At 40.8% G+C, this 23022-nt stretch overlaps 2 protein-coding genes and 3 long non-coding RNA genes across 5 annotated transcripts; 4 read left to right on the top strand and 1 right to left on the bottom strand.

The window, feature by feature from the left end:
* Positions 1 to 6678: 6678 nt before the first annotated feature.
* rassf10b (Ras association domain family member 10b) lies at positions 6679 to 8073 on the bottom strand (the record flags this gene model as incomplete). Its single annotated transcript, XM_080759660.1, has 1 exon — positions 6679 to 8073. One exon carries the CDS (start codon positions 8071 to 8073, stop codon positions 6679 to 6681), a length of 1395 nt encoding a protein of 464 aa, XP_080615786.1.
* A 1352-nt stretch (positions 8074 to 9425) lies between these two features.
* LOC308313654 lies at positions 9426 to 11351 on the top strand. Its single transcript, XR_013963905.1, has 3 exons — positions 9426 to 9707; positions 10043 to 10131; positions 10858 to 11351. It is a non-coding gene; the product is annotated as an uncharacterized lncRNA (long non-coding RNA).
* A 1403-nt stretch (positions 11352 to 12754) lies between these two features.
* Positions 12755 to 13756, top strand: LOC308322431. The gene is made up of 3 exons (XR_013964716.1): positions 12755 to 12869; positions 13027 to 13104; positions 13525 to 13756. It is a non-coding gene; the product is annotated as an uncharacterized lncRNA (long non-coding RNA).
* A 607-nt stretch (positions 13757 to 14363) lies between these two features.
* On the top strand, positions 14364 to 17389 carry LOC308310857. The gene is made up of 4 exons (XR_013963547.1): positions 14364 to 14611; positions 14832 to 14915; positions 15355 to 15441; positions 16599 to 17389. It is a non-coding gene; the product is annotated as an uncharacterized lncRNA (long non-coding RNA).
* Positions 17390 to 19346: 1957 nt separating this feature from the next.
* bola3 (bolA family member 3) lies at positions 19347 to 22229 on the top strand. Its single transcript, XM_080761359.1, has 4 exons — positions 19347 to 19530; positions 19702 to 19825; positions 21021 to 21109; positions 22022 to 22229. Exons 1-4 carry the CDS (start codon positions 19495 to 19497, stop codon positions 22082 to 22084), a joined length of 312 nt encoding a protein of 103 aa, XP_080617485.1. The 5' UTR covers positions 19347 to 19494; the 3' UTR covers positions 22085 to 22229.
* The last annotated feature ends 793 nt before the right edge of the window (positions 22230 to 23022 follow it).

The raw sequence follows: 23022 nt of genomic DNA, 5'->3' as shown, positions 1-23022 counted from the left end.
ATTACTATTAACCTGTGCTAATATGAACCCTGACCCCAAGAACAAAAGCCAGCTGGCTTGTTTCCTTTGTTAATTTCTTCCATGTGTTTGTTTTTGCGATGGTCATTGTGCACGTGTGTTTACTTATGAATGGAAAGTTGGTAGATTTTTCCACTTGAGCCTTATGCTGTTTGACAATTGGCTCACAATGCGTATAGCTCCTTCATTTTAAAATCTATAGATGTTTTGAAACTTTTTCCATATCTTGACTTCCTGTTTTATCAGCACAAATAGAAGACATTTTCTCCAAGCTTTCTGAAAGCTCTGGGGGCACATTTCTCCCTTGTGTCACCTCTGAACATCCTCTGGGTGCACCTACGGTCTAATTAAGGCCCCAACATCTATATATTTATAAACGACGATTCAAGGCCTATGTGCAGTACAGTACTTATTGTACTTATTATACCTATTGCCTGCATGTGGTGTAGGTAATATTTAATTTCTTAATATAGCTGTCTGTGTCCAGTACACTCAGTTTAACTCTTGTGCAGTTTCAGTCCGCGATTGAGGATGGTGCACCATAGATCGTTAACTAGATGGACCTATATTGGTCCATGACATTCCCTTGGCAATGCATGGCAATTGACAAGCTAAAACACACACATATAGAACTAGAAAAAGTGCTCCTCGTAGCATTGGTCTCCGCCAGGTCAGGTAGTTTATTGTGACCTCCTGGTGGCGCTATAATAGGTCAATGTGAAAAGGGTGGCATTTCTTCCTCGTCCTAGTCTAGTAGTGGGAATGTGCGTGCAAGATTTAACTGACATTTCACATGATTTGAGTGCAAAACGACTGCATGGTTAAGCCAGAACTGCAATTTTGGGCGGAAGAAGAAGGAGAAGAAGAAAAAAAACAGACAAATACAAATAAATGAATCACAGACTGGTACCATATTATTGTTGTCCACATTATTTCGGAGCTTATAGAAGATGATCAATGAAGAAACTCAGCTTTAGGCTGTTTGGAAGGCGTCTTGCCTCACTAAGAGAACAAGTAAGAACATGTTTAAGTCCATGGTTCAGTGGCGTTGCCATTCAGCTTTTGTGCACCTTTGCAGTTTGTCCTTGACTGTCCTGAATCTTCGCATAGTATTTCATGGCCAGCCATATCGTCACCGCGGGGAAACAGAGCCACCACATTCCCTGGAAAGGCTAGAGTAAACAACTTTTTCAGAAATAAACACTTCTCCCCCATTGACACAAAAGGTGTCCATCATCACCATGTTTGTTCTCAAAAGGTGGGGTGCCTTGGTATGTTCATAGTTATATCAATCATGTTATTGGGACAGCCAGTTGCTTCATGAAAGTAAACTGTATTACTAAGTCTCCCATGCAAGTAGACATGAAATTCAGTCGAGTTTACAAGCTTAACTGAACTCAAATGTAGAGTACAGTTAAGCAGACAGTAATTCTGGTCTGATTATTTAACTAAATAAATATTTCATGTTGCTTGTATTATATTTATATAACCTTATATTAATAATCTTAATAATTTCTTCTCTGTCTTTTCAAACCAATATAATACAACATAGACTACGTGGTTGCAGGTTGTTAGAGTATTTGCTGTTGCTGTTCATTGACTGGAAACTGATGAGGAACATGGACTAGACTAGAGGTAGGAGATTGTTGTGCCCTGGCTTGAAAGCAACCATAATGATATCCTCCCCGTATGGCTACTCGGCTAGTAATTGGGCCCCGACAAAGTGGTTTGAGGACTGGAGATATTACATGATGACGTAATTGCCATTATGCTGTTGCCATGAACTACAGTTTTATATGCTGTTTTTGACTCCATTACAGAGCTTTGTGTGTCCATCCCTGGCTGGCTGGCTGGCTTGGTCTGTCCGAACACGAAAATTGCGTTTCGTTGGTTTTCACAACTAAGTGTCACTGTTGCGCAGCCTAACACACACACACACACACACACACACACACACACACACACATTAACTGTATATATGATGATTTCGGGTGTGACAGTGACAGTACAGTACAGTAGAGGGACCCCCTGGGGACCCCCACACAGTAACTGTCATTTCTCAACCGTTTCGGACATGGGTGGCTCGCCGGAACTGGCCCGGCCCCCTGGGCGCGTTCCTGGGGGTCTGGATGTTCCAGGGACCCCCGAGGACCCCCACATGGTAAACTCTGTCATGTCTCTACCGTTTCGGACGCGGGGCGGCTCGTCGGAAACCAGGCACCCTGGGCGCGTTCCCGCGGGTCTGAAACTTCCAGACACAGAGTTGCACCATTTGTGTGCCTTTCTTTGAACGTCCCAGCTGTCTTAGCCAAGCTTCAGAGAGATGCACAGAGCATCTTGGTGGCACCACTGAAAGCCTCTGGCTTTCATGAAAGTGTTTAGTCTCCAGCTCCCTCCACCTTGCACTTGCCTCTGGCTTTAATAAAGAAAGAGCTGTTTGTCCTTCCCTTTATAGGTGTTTTAAAGAGAGCCGTCGCAGAGACATCAGCTGCCAAGCAAGACGTGTTTTGCTGTCCTAAAACCTGAAGTGAAACAGAAATGGGTTCCCTCGCCAGATGTCCAAAGCTATTTTGCACGGTCAGTAACACATACTTCAGGCTGAGTGGTTCTGAATTTAAATGCAGCTGATGCCCATTCACATCTGTCTCAGACTTCTATAAAGCTTTTGAAATTGTAAGTCCATTAAAGAATACTAATGGATTTTCTTTTCTTTTTACCACATGCAATTAATACCACTTTGGCTTTGTAGCAGAGGTTATTAATAGCGTACTGAAGACTGACAAGCTAATCAAATCAGCAAAACAGTACACCATGGTAATACTCAACAATAATATTTATAGGACACTGTCACAAATTTCAACTTTATCTCTGTACATCTGGGCTAATGTATTAGCAGGCTCCATACAACTGATACGCCTTCTGCGTGAGCTTGGCTCTGAAACACTGCTGAAGTTGTGATCTGCTATAAAATGACTAACCTTCTCTTATGGGGTCCCAGGCACATCTTTTCAAATAGGCCTACATAGCAATTTGGGGGTCCTTGACATGAAAATGTATGATAATCATTGTTTTCGCTGCTGCCCTTAGTGACCGTGGCATTGTCCTAGTTCAGTCTTGAGATCAGAAAATGTGAATCAGGTTGATGTAATTAATCGACAATGGGCATGCCAGTTTTGAACAAAACGCATTGTGAAATTTTAGGAACACGTGCTTGGTCAATTATGGATTGCAAAACACATATTGTAGTTTCTACTACAGACTAAATGCACATCAAAAGTGCTATAGTGATTTGTGCTGCCAGGGGGATGTGGGCGGGGGGGGGGGGGGGGAATATATGTCAATTGTTGAAAATACTTATTTGTACTGTAAAGAAAATGAATAAACATATGTTAAAGTGCTATAGTGTCCCTGGGACTGTTCTTACATCTGGTTTTACCTTTCTCCCTGGTCTCAGTCTTACTTGCTCCAAAAGTATCAGATCTCCTGTCATCTTTTTGACAACAGTTTTATAACTACAACTCAAGGGTCATGTTCTGTGAGAAGGAAACATAAAACTGTTCTGATGTCCCCATCCTTTGATATATATATACAGATATGAATACTGCTGTAAAATTACTGCAGTGAAAAGGTGAGACCAAGGAGCAATTTCATTGAGTAAACAGACAACACCTATAGCAGCCTTTGGGTAATATGGTACGCTTGGGACAGAGCTTATGCCCTAAAGCTACTTTTCTATTTATACAGTATGTATCTACACGTCACAGAAAGACTTTGCACCTGCAACTATCATGTCAAGATGTCTGCAGCTAAATTGTCACTTTGTTTTAATTTGTACACATTCTATGTAGGAGATGACAGACTATCAGTCATTTCTATTGGTCTCCTGCTGTACATGACAAACAAACGCAGGTTCATCATTGGTGGATCAGTGCCGGTGCTCATGTACAACTAAGTACTTTTTTCCAAATTTCTGTACTTGTAGGTCTACTTACTCTACTCCACTCCATCTCAAAGGCAAACATTGTACTTCTTACAGCACTACAATATTTGAAAACTTTAGTTACTAGTTACTTTGTAGATTAATACATTACCCACCCGACACGAATCACATGATGTGCCGCATTGTGACCTTGACTTGTAGATCAGCTATTTTCAAAATATTTTCCTACATTTTAGATGAGACATTCTGCATACCGGTAATATAGTTTACTTTTGTAACTTTAAGTATATTTTGATGCCAATACTTACTTACTCAAGTACATTTTGATTACCGGATGTTTACTTGTAAAGCCAGTGCTTGTAGTGCTTGTAGTCCTAACCTGGACGTGAGTCCAGAGGGTTCTCTAATCCCACAGACAGATTTCCAATGCTTTTCGCTTTCAGATTCTCTTATATTTTAGAATACTTTTGGGCTGAATAGATCTAGTTTATGTTTCCAAAAGCAATGAGGCTTTGCATTATGTTCAAACCGCATACGGCAGCAACAGTATGCAATGGAATGTTGAAATAATGGCATATGCAATCTCCCCTGCAGAGATATCAGAGGTCCCCCTTCCAACAGCCTTATTGAAGGTCATCACTATGTCAGAAAACCTATTAGTGGGGTTGGATGGAGTTCAAGAGCAATCAAAGAGATGGAATTCATTGTAAGATGAATGACTGTCACTTTGACCCAGTTTTCTGAGTAAGACATGCAATGTCCTATCAGGTGAAGAAAAGTAGAATTTAATTCGTCAAGAATTGAATTCCTCAAAAACAATCAATTATATTTTTCTGTTATTGAGGTATAACGGCCTATTCATGATTGCTATTGACAATTAATCAAAATACGATTCTGATATTGGTATTCGATTTAATAATTTAGGTCCATCCCCCCAGTATACTATACAGCGCATGCTTACTATGGATTACATAATGGTTTCGTATGATTTGTGTGTTTAAGATACTGTATGTTTTGACAGGCATCAGATTTCAATAACACCCATGAAGAAAATGACAAAATGCATCTCAGGACCAAGTTGACCAACATATGAAAAGGTCTGATGGTATCATCATCATTTGTTCTTAATATGAATCATTTCAGTAATCATTTGCAGTATTTGTCACTGTATATTGTTGTATGATAATTTGGACTTTATAATAATAATTTCAGCACTCATTTGCAGTATTTGTCGCTGTATATTTGCATACAGTTTTATTCATTTAACCCATTCTGTACGGGAACCCGTTTTGGTGTTGGCATTATGTTATGCTTTAGCTATTTAAAAATAGCAGATCTACAAGCTCATAGCGCGCCACCGAGTGGCGCGCTACAAGCTTGTAGGTCTGCTATTTTTGAAAAATCGAAGGAAGACTGACATTTTTAGAATCTGATCTCAGGTCAGATTGGGTTAATCAGACCAGTGGGTGTCCAGTGGAAACCTCGTATGAATCTGATCTCAGGTCAGAATGGGTTAATCAGACCAGTGTGTGTCCCGTGGAAACCTCGTATGAATCTGATCTCAGGTCAGAATGGGTTAATCAGACCAGTGTGTCCAGTGGAAACCTCGTATGAATCTGATCTCAGGTCAGAATGGGTTAATCAGACCAGTGTGTGTCCCGTGGAAACCTCGTATGAATCTGATCTCAGGTCAGAATGGGTTAATGGAGCTGATAGCTAAAGTTCAGGATCAGGACCACACCTCCAATGCAGCTATAGCTCCACCTCCTATCAAGCCACCTCCGATCTGTTAATACATTTCATTAAACTTCATTATTGGATGGTGTGGTCCTTGATAGTGAAACACATCCTATAAGTATCAGGAGTAGTGGCTGCTACAGGAGAGCGGTTAAGAGTCTGTCTCATTTCTCTCCAAAAGCCCTTGAATATGATGGAATATGATTATGATGTCATTATGGTAATCTCACAGACCATACCCATTCAGCTATATGGCCACCCCTCAATGAAGGACGTGTCCATTAAAACCCCATTTATCACAAAAAGCAGGTGATACTGTTACTCAACTTTCAAGTATGTATATTTATTAAAAAGATATCAAAAATCTTTATACCATATACACTTTCTCCTTTTATGACTTCGTCCTCAGTCAACAATACTAACATGACAGAAAGGACAACTCATTTGATGTGCCATGTGTCATTTTAAACAAACTTAAAGAAAGGGTAGGTAACAATGTCCAAAAGTGCAACTAAATGCTTACTATAATATTTTGATGAAACCTTTGCATTTAACTTGCTAAATGCTCATTATCCAATGCATAATAAAATCATAACCTATTCCAAATGCAGCCTATAAAACCTACACCAAATCCTGAGAGTAAAGTTACAAATTCTGCAAACCTAAACAATTATCTTTCATGAATATAACAAAATATTTTTGCTAGTGAAATACTATTCGTGTAAGGGATGGGCCATATAGACAAAATATTGCTCTATTGATATTATTACAATATTATCACTTTTCATTCTTTCAGAAAAAGAGGAAATACCCAATCTACAAGTTCATATGTCCCGAGTTTGAATACTGGCTATTTCCGCTAAGTATAAAATAAGGCTTTAGTGACAATAGCAGGAAAAGACAACACATAATTATGCCATATCCAGTCTCATAGCACAATATTGATATGATATCATCATCACTATAATTGTCCAGCCCTGAGGCTACACTTGTGACTCACAGATGGTCAGGTTATCTGAATCCTGACTGTGCAGGGAACTCAAGCCTGTGTCTGATGAGTCATCATCGTTAACATTACAAGTCTTTGAGAGACCTCTGGCTTGCTCTACCCATTCGGTTTTGGTGTCTAAAGTGCATATAAGTTCTGTCTCAGCAGCTAGCAGGTTGCCCTTCTCATTCCTCAATGTCCCTTCCTGCATATCCAAAGTGGTGACTTTCTCCATCAACTCTGTTATCTCCCTCTCCTTTTCCCCACACATCTCCTGGATCAGGTTTAGATCGTTCCAAATAGCTTCTAAATCTGTATTCAAGCGAAGGCCGATGTATAAGCTTGTATCTAGTTGTGTTTTGATCCTCTCTTCTTCCAAAAGCAACTCGTTTTCTGGTGGAGTGTCTGTCCCCGGGGTTAAACAGTCAATGTCTGTGCTTTGGAGTGATGATGATGATGATGATGATGATGATGCCCTCTCACAAGTGTTTTTGCCAGAGAGCTCATTTTGCCTCCTCTTCATCCACCGTTGGTTCAATTCCTCCTGGATCTCCACAGTAATTTTCTCCATGAGCGCTTCATGTTCGTTTAGCTGCTCTTGCAGTTGGACCACCTCCTCACATCTCTGGACATACTCTTCAAATCCCGCAAGACCCCCCGCCGAGCACAGCTCCTCGAACTCACGAGTACAGCGTGTGTCGGTGGCGACATCCACACACAAATATGTGTCTTGCACATAATTAACACCATGTCGCTTAATTCTGTCAAAGTGAACTTTTGCCTCGCACCTTTCAATATCCGTATCCAACTCCTGAAGTCGCTGGATCTGTTGACGGACAGCGTGGTCTTGGGAAATCACGAGGTGAACTAACGTTTCCATCTTTTCAGCAGACGACGTGTCCCTGGATGTGGCCTTGGCCCTCTTCGTGTTTATCTTATCCAACTTCCTGAAAGCTTTCCTGACAATGCGACGTTGCTTCTCTTGTGAGAAGCCACCCATGGTGGCCCTCGCTGTCCCCTTGGGGACACACGGGCTCTCTTTGCTGAGCACCACGCGCGCCTCTGCGCTCCGAGGTCCGTGGCTTGGTAAAGACGCCTCGTTTTTAACCAGGACAAATCTCACGTTATTCTGCTCCTCTCCCCATGCACTCCAAAGGCGCAAGATTTTCGTTTTGTGTGGCAAAATCCTCTCGAACCCTCTCCATTTCTCCACGATGCAACACGAACGTGGCGATCCAGAGAGCGTGGCGGTTGAAAGGTTCTGTTGCGCATTCTGGTCCTCCAGAAGCACTCGCATCACGTCAGCACAGGTGGTGCGTTTGGACAAACCGGAGACAAGTTTTTCTTCTCGGCAAAACCACACCGATATCTTGCTTTCTTCTGCTTCCATCTGGAATTGAAGTCAAATCGTAGGCCCACTTCTTTATGAGTTATGGTGAGAAACGTACACAGCCATCGCGTGTCTGAGTATGAGACTATGTTGATTTTACGCACGGACATATGTGTGACCAAACACCAAGTGTCCTATAACCATCACCCTATTGGATGCTGCTGAGACTGAGAGCGTGAGGACTGACTGCCTTTGCTGTGGTCACATGACTGCTACTGATGTGTCCCTGAAGCCTATTTATACCCTGTAGTACGACGGTGTAGCTCTGTTCCTTTTTGGCAAGACATTTGTTTGGGGGGGGGGGGGGGGGGGGGGTTATTGGGTTAATAATATAATGATCATGCTAATTGTTTCTACATTTGGGTATTTCTCCAAAATAGAAGCTATACTTTAATAATGCAGGTTATAGGCCACATATATTATTGTTTGTTTAATGTAAATCAATGATATTGTCAAAGAAGATAGTGTGCACAGGTTTACCAGTAGGATAATGTCTTTATTCATTTAGCACTGGCTCCCTCTGTTGTTAATGTCCAGCACTGCAACTCTGTGCATTCGGAGGCTGCGAGCAGCAGGATTGGGATAGGAAGGAATGGTGTAGGCCACTGGTTCACAAACCTAAAACCTTTTCATGGCAAGGACCCCCAAATTGACACTAATTAGCCCGCTGACCCTCATTTGAAAAGATATGCCAGGGACCCCCATAAGAGAAGATTTGGCAATGATTCTCAGCCCGTTTAATTTCAAGGTTTGACATGCATATTAGTCTACGGTATGAGATGATATGGTATGGTATGGTATGGTATGGTATGGTATCAGAGCCGAAGAGTTATGATGATCGTCATGGGGGCTCCCCGCAGCCCCGCCTCCCCGACTGATGTCCGACTAGCTCCCAGGCTATCTAGATTCCGTCTATCGCGATTCGCTGTAATGGCAGCTCTGCCAACAGAAAGAAAGGTACTTTATTATTTGTTTATTGAACCCTGCGCTCGTCTGTTTTTTGAGACCTTTATTTAGTTTATGTCTGGAGCCTGTTCTTGTTTTGTTTGCCCCGTTTATTTTGAAACCATTACACTCACACGACACAAACTCCTACCATAATATCAACCTGTTGCAGTGTGACAGTGTGACCCCACCCTGTCACTGTTTGCTGCTAGTGTACATGCCTTTCAGTAAGCGCGCACTGTTAGGACATGCAAAGACTACTAAGAAGCAGCAAACTGAATAAACACACACACACACACACACACACACACACACTGCTCTCTAGATTCCTGTCTCTTTAAGCAGCTGAACTCTATATTGGGCCAAACCAACTCCCCTTCCAGGGAGGGGGAGGATTGCCTGTCACAGAAGGACATCAAAGGATTAAAGGACTTTTGGGAAACCTAAAAAGACTTTAAAATAGAGCTACAAGCTCAACTGAAATGTGAATATGAATATAATGTATATGAATGTGTTTTGTGCCAAGCCAGGCAGAGTTGACATGTTGTGGATCATGTTGACCCCTATTCAGTTGGTCCAGTCTAGTGGGAGGGGCCATGGGGGGTATAAAGCTCAGAGACTGAATATCCAAGTCAGTCTGTCTGCACACTCTGCTGCTGTTGGTCGGGGAAGGAGCTGTCTCTGAGGAGGTGATGTTATTTTGTTATTATTTAATACCATGGTTTACATAGATCTATTACTGTGATGTTTATTATGATATATATATATATATATATATATATATAGATTATAATTATTTAATGTACATTTGAAAAGGCTGGATTTATAAATACTTATGCTTATATCATATGATAATGATTTATTTGGAAATGAGTTTGATTTATGTGGTTATATATGATATGCAGTACTTTGTTTTGAATATCTTTTTATTTCTATTTTGCAGACGTTTGGTCTCCTTTGTTGTTATCACTTGTCTGTCACTTGGGGTTAATAAATCTTGCTTAAACTCTGCCCAACTGCGTAGCCGTGCCATCCGTTTGTTCATACTACCCTAGCCTCAGAGAGGGGTGTGACATGCAGTCATCATCAATCACCATCGACAAACGGCTACAAGTGAGTAAACTACAAGACGCCCAAGTCCCAAAGTGTGAGCACGTTGTTAAACCGTATATCTCTGGTGATAAAAGAAAGAAAGGCATATTGGCCCTACATTCAAGTTGAAATCTTTACTCTGATACGGACACAAGTATTGAAATTGGATCGATTGGAAGGATCTAACCATAATGGCGTGTCACGCTATTGAAGCTAATGAAATGAGCGATACCATACGGATGAATGAACGCGCAGAGCGCGACATTTAATGTGGATTGGAATGAATTGATGTCGCTATTAAGCAAGCTTTGTGCAACGCTAAGTTTGGATCTGGAAAATAAGCGCTGCTGTTGTATTTTAAATACGGACGTCATGTCACGTTTTACTGATGTCTGTAAATGAAGCGGATGAATTACTCCAGTATGAAAGAGGCCTGTCCGTGTGTTTGCTAATACAAAAACAGCTTAATTGATATAAGCATCAAAGCAATATTTTAAGTACTTTTTATTAGCAAGTGCATTCCATAGCGCTGGACCACACATGGACCTGCGACGGGAACAGTTCCTATGTAGTAAAAGATTATATGAAAGAAATAAAATATTTAACTGGTTTATATTTTACAATTTTAGTTATAGATGGCAAGTATAATGTTAAGGAATATTTGTCTTATTAGCCAGAGATCCTTTTAAAATGTTTCTATTACTGTGAGTGATATGGTCCGCTTCTGATGTCTTTCTTTCTTTCTAGATGTAGATGGAGATGACCGTAGATGCTGCTGGAACACTGAACCTGGTCTCCTGTGTGAACCACCCCATCATGGCTGCTATGTCCATGTGGACATTATGAGTGTTTGTATAGAGAGAAGCATGGCTGAAGAGCTTTGCATATCAGTCGTTTCTTGCTGCTGCCAAAGTCAAATTGTGATATCTGTAGTGTTTAGTTCATGGCCGCTTATGAGATGTAGATATAAGTACACCTGACTGGTGGAAATAGCCTTGTGATACATACTGGGTGTGCTCTTTGGTTGTTAACAAAAGTAAACAAAATGCCACAAACTCACTAAAAGCTGGACAAAATCACACAAATCAAGGGATGTCCGACAGTCCGTGTTGGATATTGTCCAACTCCTAATTGCCGATATCAACAGATACATATATATATATATTATATGCAGGCTTTTTCCAGTGGTGGAAACATAACTCAAACTTTTTACTTAAAGAAAGTAGGCAATACTGCAATATAGAAATACTCCGTTACAATTCAACATGTACTCGAGTAAAGGTACAAAGGTTTTGGTAGAAAATGTACTTAAAATACCAAAAGTAATTATTAATAATTACTCATTATGCAAAATGTCTCATCTAAAATGATCTAATCTCTCATCTCAAGATTTAAAATGTATAAAAATCATTTGAAAATGGAAGATCTACAAGCTCTCATGTGTCTTATTGTATTGTGAGCTTGTAGATGTTTTTAATGTAAAATAATAAATAAAGTAAAATTAAGTTATTAATTTTTAATGCCTTTATCGGCCGATAATATCGGACATCCCTAACAAAAACATATATCAAACGTGTCAATACATTTCAAAGAATGCCACAAGTGGCACTAAAACTTCACCAATAAATAAAGAAACATCCACATGTTCCATAAATTAAATGCCACAAAGGTTTGCCGAAAAAATGAAGAAATTACAAAAATGCCGTATGTCCATAGAACTTCAGCTCTGTTGCAGCAAGCCAGTACAATGTGTCATTGTCTAGGTCACCTAAGCCACGATCACCATTCGGTGGCCGGTATTTGGGGCAAATGGTCATTACGTGTTCCACAGTCTGTAGTGGATCCTCGCATTCACAGTGGGCACTGTCCGAGATGTCCCACTTCTGCTTTGAGGGTTGTCCACTCCTTGCAGTGGAGGTGCTGGCAAAGAACATATTTGGGGTCCTCAATGTATTCCACTGGTCCCTCTGTCTTGCCTTCACCCAGGATGCCTTGGAGGTGTCAGCTGGTGTTGTGTGGAGCAGTTCCTGGGCCTGTGTGGCAAAGGGGCACAGTGACTTGAGGCACGTGTGCTGTGGCAAAGGTCGCCGTGACTTGGTGTGTGTGTGTGTGTGTGTGTGTGTTGTGGCAAACGGCACCGTGACTTGAGGCATGTGTGCTGTGGTGTCTCTGACGACCTTGTGGAGGAGATGGCTGGGATTCACTCAGCTGTGCCTTCTCAGTGAGGGCCAGCGTGGCTGCTTCTCGTCTGACCTCTGTTGGAGTGATTCCAGCGAGAACAGGCAGGCAGTTTGTTTGGGGTGGCCCATCCGGTGTTGAGGGCAGCATCCAGCTTCTTGACATGAGAGCTACGGCTCCAGACTGGGACACAGTAATCGGGTCGTCTGCATAGCCATACTTCACTGATGTTGTTGCAGGGAGGTCGTGGATGTAGCTGTTAGTGTTGAACAGCAGTTACTAGTTTATTTTCAAATAAATTTGTTTTTACTGGTTTGTGAAGCAACTTTGGGTACCTTGAAAAGTGCTATATAAATTGTATGTATTATAAAAAAACAGACAGACCCAGCAATTGTCGCCACACAGACATCACAAATTCCTATTGGCAGCAGCAACGATGTGCAAAGCCATTCATAGAATATAACCACCATGTATTCATTCCAGATGCTGCGAGGCTCAACCGGAGCCCCTACAGGTGGACATCTGCAGTTCTCGCTGTCCATGGATGAATCTGCATGGGGGGGCTCTGAAGGCGGCTCAAAGTAAGAAACCACTTAGACTTTTCCATTACTGCGAGTGGTATGGTCGGCTTCTGTTTTAAATGTTCTCTATACATTTTGTGTATGATGTGAAAGGACACAATGTACGTATATCTGGCTCTTGGTCACTTAAATTAATCTTTCGTTCTTTCTTTCTTAGGGTGGATGGGTCGTGGTAGACGTCGTGGAAGGACAGATCCGTTCCAAAGCTTCCCTCCTGGAGGACTTCTGATGAGCTGTGAGTAGGAATATTTCTTGTTGGGATGGATATCTGTTGTACTGTTATGGTACGAAGTATAGCATGGCAGTATGATTCCTCCTAGTGGCACTATTTACTACAGTCATCCAAATGTTTTAAATATTTTATTATAAATCTAAATGACTCTGCACAATAGTTTGAGAGTCAATATCTCATCTGCTTTTAGAAGCACTTGAATAAAAAATGACAAAAGATGTTGAGGACTGTACATGTGTTGATGCCTCCTAGTGGCACTGTGGTTGAATGTCTGTCAGCCTTCCAAGCTAATCAAAGTCTTAAAACCCCAGCATCCCTATTCTGGGGGGAGCGTTCAGCAAAAAATAGCAGCTCTACAAGCTCACACCGCGTTGCAACGTGTTGTGAGCTTGTAGAGCTAATGCTTTCTTCTTTCTCTCTCAGGATGGAAATGGCAGACGCAGCTGAAGCCTCTAGAGATCTGCAGGTCTGTCCATGGATGGATGGGAGGACGGAGATCTGGGTAGACGTCGCTGGAACGCCACTGCTGGACAGGGTACACGCACACACACACACACACACACATGCACACACAGAGCAAAGCTAATTTGGTGTGTTTTTTTTCTTTTCTTTCTTTGTTAGAATGGAGATATCGATAGACGAGCTGATGTTCCCGGACAGAGATCCGTTCCAAAGCCCCCCCGGGGGCTTCCTCAGAGGACTCTGATGAGCTGTGAGTAGGAATAGTTATGGCTTGTTTCTGAGGATGGATAACTGCTTTTGTACTGTTATGGCACGAAGAATGGCATCATTTACTACAGTCATCCAAATGTTTTAAATATTTTATGATAAATCTAAATGACTCTGCACAATAGTTTGAGAGTCAATATCTCATCTGCTTTTAGAAGCACTTGAATAAAAAATGACAAAAGATGTTGAGGACTGTACATGTGTTGATGCCTCCTAGTGGCACTGTGGTTGAATGTCTGTCAGCCTTCCAAGCTAATCAAAGTCTTAATGACACTACCACTTCAACCCCAGCATCCCTATTCTGAGGGAGCGTTCAGCAAAAATAGCAGATCTACAAGCTCACACCGCGTTGCAACGTGTTGTGAGCTTGTAGAGCTAATGCTTTCTTCTTTCTCTCTCAGGATGGAAATGGCAGACGCAGCTGGAGCCTCTAGAGATCTGCAGGTCTGTCCATGGATGGATGGGAGGACGGAGATCTGGGTAGACGCTGGAGGACTTCGGGCCTGGATGGATGGGAGGACAGAGGACGGAGATCTGGGTAGACGCTGGAGGACTTCGGACCTGGGCCTGGATGGATGGGAGGACAGAGGACGGAGATCTGGGTAGACGCTGGAGGACTTCCGACCTGGGCCTGGATGGATGGGAGGACAGAGGACGGAGATCTGTGTAGACGCTGGAGGACTTCGGACCTGGGCCTGGATGGATGGGAGGACAGAGGACGGAGATCTGGGTAGACGCTGGAGGACTTCGGAGAGGAACTCAACATATACGAACCGCTTCGGTGAGGAACTCGACAGTACGAACCGCTTTAGGGTTGGGGCTTTTTTATAGGCTTTATAGTAAAAAGCCAATAATCGTCCGTTGCCGATAATCGGTCAATCCCTATTCTTAAACGTTACTGTAAGTGCATGTGTATGTTGTGACAGGACACACACCCACAATTAGCAAAGCTAATTTGGGGTGCGTGTGTGTCTGTCTGTCTGTCTTTCGTTCTTTGTTAGAATGGAGATCTCAGCCGATGCCCGAGATCCGAAGCTTTCCTGTTTCCGCTGAGGACTTCTGGGAGGCTCGGATGGAGCTGGAAGGTTCGGTAGACATCACTGGAACCCGTTTAGGCCTGTCGGAATTTGAGGTTTTATAATGGCCGATTTAATTGTTTCTCAAATAAATTACTAGTAACAATTTAATTGCGTCATAACATAACATTCTAAATAAAACTTTGGCTTTTGTAGGCTTTGTAAACAAAGCTGCACATGGCATAATTCAACAACTTTATACACTAAAAGAGAAGAAAATTACAAAGTGACACGTTTAGAGCTTGTAGATCGGTTGCTTCCATTATTTCTTTAAAATGTTTGACAATATATGAACATTTTCAACATGGAGACGATTATGACTAATCTCTAAAAAAGTATCTCAAATACTTGGCGATTAGGTAATTGTGACAGGCCTAAATCCTTCTAGTTGTGTTTTTTTATATCCTGTTCTGTAATCAGTTAGGGTTGACTATAGACTTTTTTTTAGGAACAAGATCATCATGCCGGTGAAGAGCACGTTTCTAGCCGATGGAGCAACTATTTCTGATCACCTTTGGAGTTACATCACAGCAAGGTAACTATACAACACACGCACACACTATGATCATGACATGACATCAGCTTGTGACTGCAACTTGTTCCTGTTCGCAGATGACTCGGCACTGCTAGTCTCGGACAGGAACAAACTGCAGGTTGAAAAGGCCCTCAGCTCTGAACTCGGTAGAATCTGCACCTGGCTCGCTGATAACAAACTATCTTTACACCTGGGAAAAACTGAATCCATTCTCTTTGGATCTAATAGTAATCTCAGCAAGGCAAATGGCTTCTTGGTTAGAGTTGGTGACAATGTTATCACACGTAAAGATGAAATTACCTACCTAGGTTCCATCCTGGAGGCTAATCTTTCCGGTGATAAAATGGCCACCAACGTAATCAAAAAAGTCAACCAAAGAACAAGATTCCTTTACAGGATCTCCTCACTGGTCAACAAAAACACCTTGAAGACCTTAACAGGAGCCCTCGTACAAGGTTTCTTTGACTATGCATGTACCACAGCACCTCAAAGGCCCTTAAAACTAGGCTCCAGACCTCCCAAAACAAACTGGTCAGGCTCCTACTTGGCCTCACCCCCCGAACCTACCTCACTCCTGCCCACTTTGACAGGCTGGAATGGCTTAGGGTCGACGACAGAGTACAGCATCTTGCAATGGGTCTGGTCCACAAGATTCGATACACCACCAAGATACCCATGTACCTGTCTAGATACTTCCTTTATGTTAACGAAGTCCACACCCACAACACCAGAGGGAGTGCAACGAACCATGTACAACCCAGATTCGGCACAAACAAGGGACTAAATTATTTTCACTCCTATGCCACCAAAATGTGGAACGCCCTACCAACAGTCATTAAGACATGTGACTCCCTTTTTCCCCTCACTGTATACGTTTATTTTCCCTTTTTACCTCCTTTATGATGAATTCCTGTTCTGTTCTTTGACTATATAGAAGTGTCTTATTTGTACGTCTCTAAATGTTTTGAAGAATTGAACATGGTGGACCCTCTTGTAAACAAGTGTAATGCTTAATTGGGTCGTCCACTTGCAGTTAACAGTCTTTGTATTGAGTTTGTGCTTGACATGTACTGTAATTCTGCAAACTGTTAATAAATATTTCAATCAATATTATTTTATGAACAAAGTAGTAATGAGCATTTCTTTCTTTTCTTTAGGACGTTGCTGGTCTCCTGTGTGGCTCCATCTGGAGGTCACCAGGGTTCTGAGTCACTCAGATCCTGACTGGTAGTGGTGATATGTAGATGTGATCAATCAGGGCTCTTTGAAAATAATAAACAATAAAATAATAAACCAATATAAATAACTAGATCATAATGTAAATAAATGGATAAAACGAACGATAAAAAAATAGATTATAGTAAATTAAAATGGTAAAATAAATGTAAATTAAAATAGTAAATAAAATTAGTAATACATAAAATAAAATTAGTAATAGCATAGTAATGGATAAAATAAATATAATTAGTAATATAGACAATAATACATAAAATAAATTAAATTATCAATATAGTAATGCATAAAATTAGTAATAACAGTAATACATAAAATAAATAAATGCATAAAAAATAAAATTAGTAATAACAGTAATACATAAAACAAATACAATTTGTAATGCATGAAGTAAAATTAGTAATAACATAGTAATACATCAAATAAATACAATTAGTAATATAGTTATACATAAAATTAGTAATAACATAGTAATATATAAAATACAATTAATACATAAAATAAATTCAATTACTTTGTGTTATAGAATGACTTAAAAAAACAAACAAACAAAAATATCAATCACATCTACATATCACAACCAGGCTATATTGCCAGCAGGCAGGTGGACTGTAGACTCACTACAGCTGTCACAATGTGATATACTTTGTTTTGACCCAACTGGCCTCCAAGGAGAGGCGAGCATGGAGCCGGACATCTGATGATACACGAGAGAAGACGCCATAGTCAAAAAAAATTGTAATAAAAGTAATATGTTGATTGTTGATTGTAATTTATGCATGATGCCATATATCTGTAAATATTCATTATTTTCTTGTTAATAAATTATTGCATTTATACCCGGGTGTCCGTTATGTGTCCATTACCCTTAGATCGCGCCGCTGTGGATTTATTTATTTCCCAAATGGTCTAAAAATGAGTTATTTAGCACTTTTACCAATGAATTGGCCTATACACAGACAACGACTGATTAGCCTATTTTGGACGATATGGGTCTTTTCTCTCGAGTCAGTGTGTAGTCTCACTATAGTCTGCATGTGTAGATTACCCGGCGGTGTTTCTGCCCCTCCCGGGAGTCGCGGCTCATGGCTCTTCACAGACGGCACAGAGACAGCAGTCACTCCGCTGAACGTGTCAGTGTTGCTGCAGTGGTGTGAACTGTGAACCGTGCGGGCACTGGTGGTGGTGCTGAGTTCCGAGTCACAGCTTCTTCTTCTGAATTACTTTATCTTTGCCTTGGAAAATACATTTTGCGTTTTGCTGTCTCCCAAAACAAACCAGCGCGCGCTACTGTTTGCTACAAAGCGACTGGAAGCGGACGAGCTTTACAGACATACCAATAGTAGCCAATCATATGCTGATTAGGCCAGTTGCTGTATAGCCAGCCTACCCGATCACCAGGGACCAACAACACACACACACACACACACACACAATAGCCTTCTATATAATGCTGCGCACATATATTATATATATTAAAAAAAAATACCCAGCATAATTTTTGGGAAGGCTAAGCCTTCCCTAGCCTTATACACACCCGCCGCCTATGGGCACTGTACTGTAGGCATATAATACCTGGCTAGGTGAAAACAAAAGAAACCTGATTAGCATTTGAGTACTTTTAACACCTCTGAACAGCCGGCGGAGAGGTTCACATTTTCGGAATTTTGCGACAGAGTCACAGAGGGTCAATAATTCCCAGAAAATCTGTAATGTCAATAAAAAATGTCCACGAAAATCTTCATGGGGGCTAAAAGGGGCTATTTAATTCTTCATGGGGGCTACAGCCCCATAGCCCCCACAGACTCGACGTCGTTGTATGGTATGGTACGGTACGGTACGGTATGGATATGGATATGGTATGGTATGGTATGGTATGATATGGACACACACACACACACACACACACACACACACACACACACACACACAAACATGTTTAAATTACTCCTAAACATTTTGCCAAACATAACACACTCTCCTATCCTTTTCTAGTTAATTTCTGCATCTCTTATGGCCCATTTAACCATATAATGCATTTGGATGGCAAAAATGGCAGATCTGCAAGTTCAGTGTCTTGAATGAGATGTGCTGTGAGTTTGCATATCTGCTATTATCCAGCATAGGACCGTTGCACAGTGAAGTATAAACAAGGCTTTAGGATTTATAAGTCGTTTTTAGAATCCTCCTCCTCAGGAGCATTCAAAGTATCCCGTTTTGGAAAACCATGAAAACAGACTAAACAGTACTGTACTGTACATAACATTATTATTTGGTACCACGCGAGGTTACTTTGGTTCAACATAGATTAGTTCGTCCAGGAGAGGGCGGCAATGTCTGCATCCAAACACGCAGAAAGATAAACTATGACCGTCCCACGGTCCCGACCGTCCGTTAGTTTATCTAACACTTTGTTCTGTCTATTGTCAACATACATCGCTTCACTGTCAACTGACTTTACTGCCAACAGCGGGGAAATGCATACAAACAATTACACTCTTAAAGCATAGAGCCTAATATCGCGCAAGTGAGTGTCGCTTTTGAAAAATAATAGATCTACCAGCTAACTGCGCGTTGCGATGCAACGCGTAGTTAGCTTGTAGATCTGTTCTTTATTTTGGCAAGCCGGATGTGCCTGTTGTCCTACGTCATAATACTGCGACACCGCGACTGTTGTTTTGGCTGTATTTCTATCTGAGGGCATGACTTTTAAAACCGCTAATCGATCGATAGTGATGTTTTAATGCTGCGCAATTGCAGTTGCATTGTTGCATAATATTGACAGTTTGTGTCGAAAACAGGACGTGGTTGGCTGTAACTATGATGTCCGTTTCTGGATTTCTTCGCATCAATCAAGTAAATGAGTTAACGAAACTATATTCATGCGACGCACAGACAGACTAACCGTTGCAACGACATATCAGACTTGATATTTTGTAGCCATGAAAGCCTTATTTCTTTCATTTTCATCATCACTTTTAGTTAATTGATTGTGTCGTCCCCTCCGCCCCCCACCCCCCATCGAAGGTTGTTCTTTCTAGGTGTTTGCAGAGATGTCTGTCTTCACAAACAGATGGAGAAGTCCGCATTGTACAGATACTCAAAGAGAAGTTTCCCTTAGCCTCGTCGCTCAAAGTTGTAGATATTTCAGGTAGGTCTAATGTCGAAGCATTATTTCATTTGTGCAAAATAGATGAATGCTATATGTATACATGATTCATGATCATATGTTATAATGCTGCTGGTATTGTTGATAAGGAGAACTTGACAGCTGTCTTTACAAATGTTGACAAGATAATGTAGCTCAACATATTAGCCTAAGATTTCGACTCTTGTAGATGTATTTATTGATTCTGACATTTTCAGAATAGATAAATACTAGCTCTGTTCCATAGCTCTACTGCGCAGGGCAGAATCGTAGAAGCAGTAGAAGGTTATGGATCAGAGCTAGATAAATACGTCTGAGTCTAAATCTTAAGCTAGCACAACATCATTATTGAATAACTGAATTCTAATGGAATTTATAGTTTTTCATCTACTCAAGAGTTGCTCCAGAAGTGCTTATGACTGTCCTAATTAGATGATCTAACAACCACCTGGTTCAGCATGGTAAATTCAGGGGTTGAACTTTGGGGTACCATTGAAAACCTATATAAGGCAAAAATATGAAATAGGGGTTATTCGTGATTCTGAATCAATTGCAAGCATTCGTTTTGCAAGTGGCTATGGCTGTATGGGTGTCTGCCGTAGTCTGAAAAGCCACCTTTTCAGACTCCATCATGGCCCCTTACCCCACCCCCTTAGCTAGCACTTTCTAGACTTAGATAGCATTTGAAACAGACTTATAGCATGTCATGTAGACGGCACAACATGCATTGTATATAGTCATGACTCATAGCACTTCATAAATACATATGTATAGCATAGTATAGTAAATATGTACTGTATAGTTCATAGTGTCATTATGTAGATATGTTCTATTTTCATGATAAATGCATTTTATATATGTGATATATTCCCTCCCATGCTTTTTTGTTGTTGCCTAATGTAAATCGCTCTGGATTAAGAGCGTCTGCTAAATGCCTAAATTGTAAATTGGTGTAATTTTGTTTTGATACTCTGTATCTAAACGCACTCAAATCAAGCATATCACACATTCTACATTTCTCAAAAGGAAAGGCAAGACAGTCTGACCAGAGGCAGGGATAAAACATCCCCTATGATGATAACATTATTAATGTCCAGTCAGAGCATATCAAAGAAATGGCTATGGATTTCCCCCCAGCAAATGTAACCCTGCATGGCATGATACCACTGATGTTTATCTGGTCCTGTGCTGTCCTTAGGTGGATGTGGTGCCATGTATGAGATCCATATAGAGTCTGATGAGTTCAAAGGGAAAAGAACCATTCAACAACATCAACTTGTCAATCAGGTAAACTCATCACAAAACCTAGCCCAGTGTAGCCTGGGCACCATTTCATTTCGGTATATGATCTGGGAGGGGACGGATGATATCGTTACTTCATGTTGTAGTATTGTTTTGTAGTCGAGACAGACAGGAACAACAGGCGGCAGCAACTTCCTTTTCCCTCTCAATAAAAGCTACAGGCTACGAGAGCTTTTATTGAGAGGGAAAAGGAAGTTGCCGCCGCCTGTTGTTCCTGTCTGTCGACTACAAAACAATACTACAACATGACGTAACGATATCATCCTGATGACTACAAAACAATACTACAACATGACGTAACGATATCATCCTGATGACTACAAAACAATACTACAACATGACGTAACGATATCATCCTGATGACTACAAAACAATACTACAACATGATGTAACGATATCATCCTGTCGACTACAAAACAATACTACAACATGACGTAACGATATCATCCTGATGACTACAAAACAATACTACAACATGACGTAACGATATCATCCTGATGACTACAAAACAATACTACAACATGACGTAACGATATCATCCTGATGACTACAAAACAATACTACAACATGACGTAACGATATCATCCGCTCCCGCCCGGATCATACAGACTTTTGAAACGGAGACCAGGCTTTCCTCCGAGGTGGTGGAAAGCCTGGTGAGGCGAGGTTAAGCCCAGTGTAGTCGACATAGCATGAAAGAAAAACACATTGCATGCGTTTCATTTTGAATGCATTTTTTTCTTTATTATTTTGATTAAAATTTCTATTAGTTCTAGTCATTATTCAGTCTTTCTTTATACAAACCGTATACATACAAATTAATTGGTCAAAAGTATAACAATTGATTCATATGCCTATTATTATTATTCAACAACTATTATATTTTCTCACCCACAGGCACTCAAGGATGAGATCCAAGGAATGCATGGATTGCGAATATTCACAGATGTTCCACAATGAATAGAAATACCACAATGTACAGTATGTGGTATTGATAGATTTTCATGTTAATTGCTATACCCTGACTGAGGATCATAATAGTGTTGCCAGGTCTGTATTTTACAAAGTCAATTGTGTAATAAAATGTAAAGATTATTTTACTTTCTAAAAATAATATTGTAATTATTTGAAGCTCTGTGATATGTCTGAAGGACAATAAGTTAAGCTGCCTGTGATGTGCAGACAATGAGACGAGTCATTGTCCAATCAGGTAGGGTCCCCGTTAGTCTAACTATGGACTAAGCTTAGCATGAACATGTCTCATGATGATGTTGATTACGCTGACCTGCAATTAGTGTTAGGATCAGTATATATATACATATATACATATTAATAGTATACAACCTTTTCTTCACATGTTTGTTTCTTTGTCAGCAGAAAATACTAATTATTGTAACTTTGACAAAAGGGTGGCAAAGGCTGATGTATCCTCTTGCTGTCAAAGTTACAATTATTTGTATGCCCAGATGGTGCAGTAGTCTTGGATCAAGAAGACTATCATAGATGTATTTAATCGAGTCTGACTTTGAGAGACTGATCTTTTAAAAGTTCACACAATTCACCAGCAGATGGTGCTGTATGAATGCATGCAATCAATATACCATATCACGCTCACTCACATTCTGGGTAGCCTGCCCCACTACACTATATTAATCTGCAAGCTGTTGGATAAACTTTTCAACATGGGTGATGTGTTCAATGTAATTTAAAATAATTATACGTAATGCGGTAGGCCTATAGTGGTTATTAGTGAAGAAGTGTAGGCCTAGTCATTTTGCTTTAACCACGTGACGTGAGGAAACAATATTCATATTTAGTAAATAACGCGGATGACGATATTGATCCGTTTCCATTGAGTCCGACGCACGCCCGGTGTTGCTCAGTCCGTGGGCCAGCTG

The sequence above is a fragment of the Protomyctophum bolini genome (genome assembly GCF_963924005.1).
Source record: "Protomyctophum bolini genome assembly, chromosome: 1".
Taxonomy (NCBI): Eukaryota; Metazoa; Chordata; class Actinopteri; order Myctophiformes; family Myctophidae; genus Protomyctophum; species Protomyctophum bolini.
This window is presented reverse-complemented; position numbering and strand designations above follow the sequence as displayed.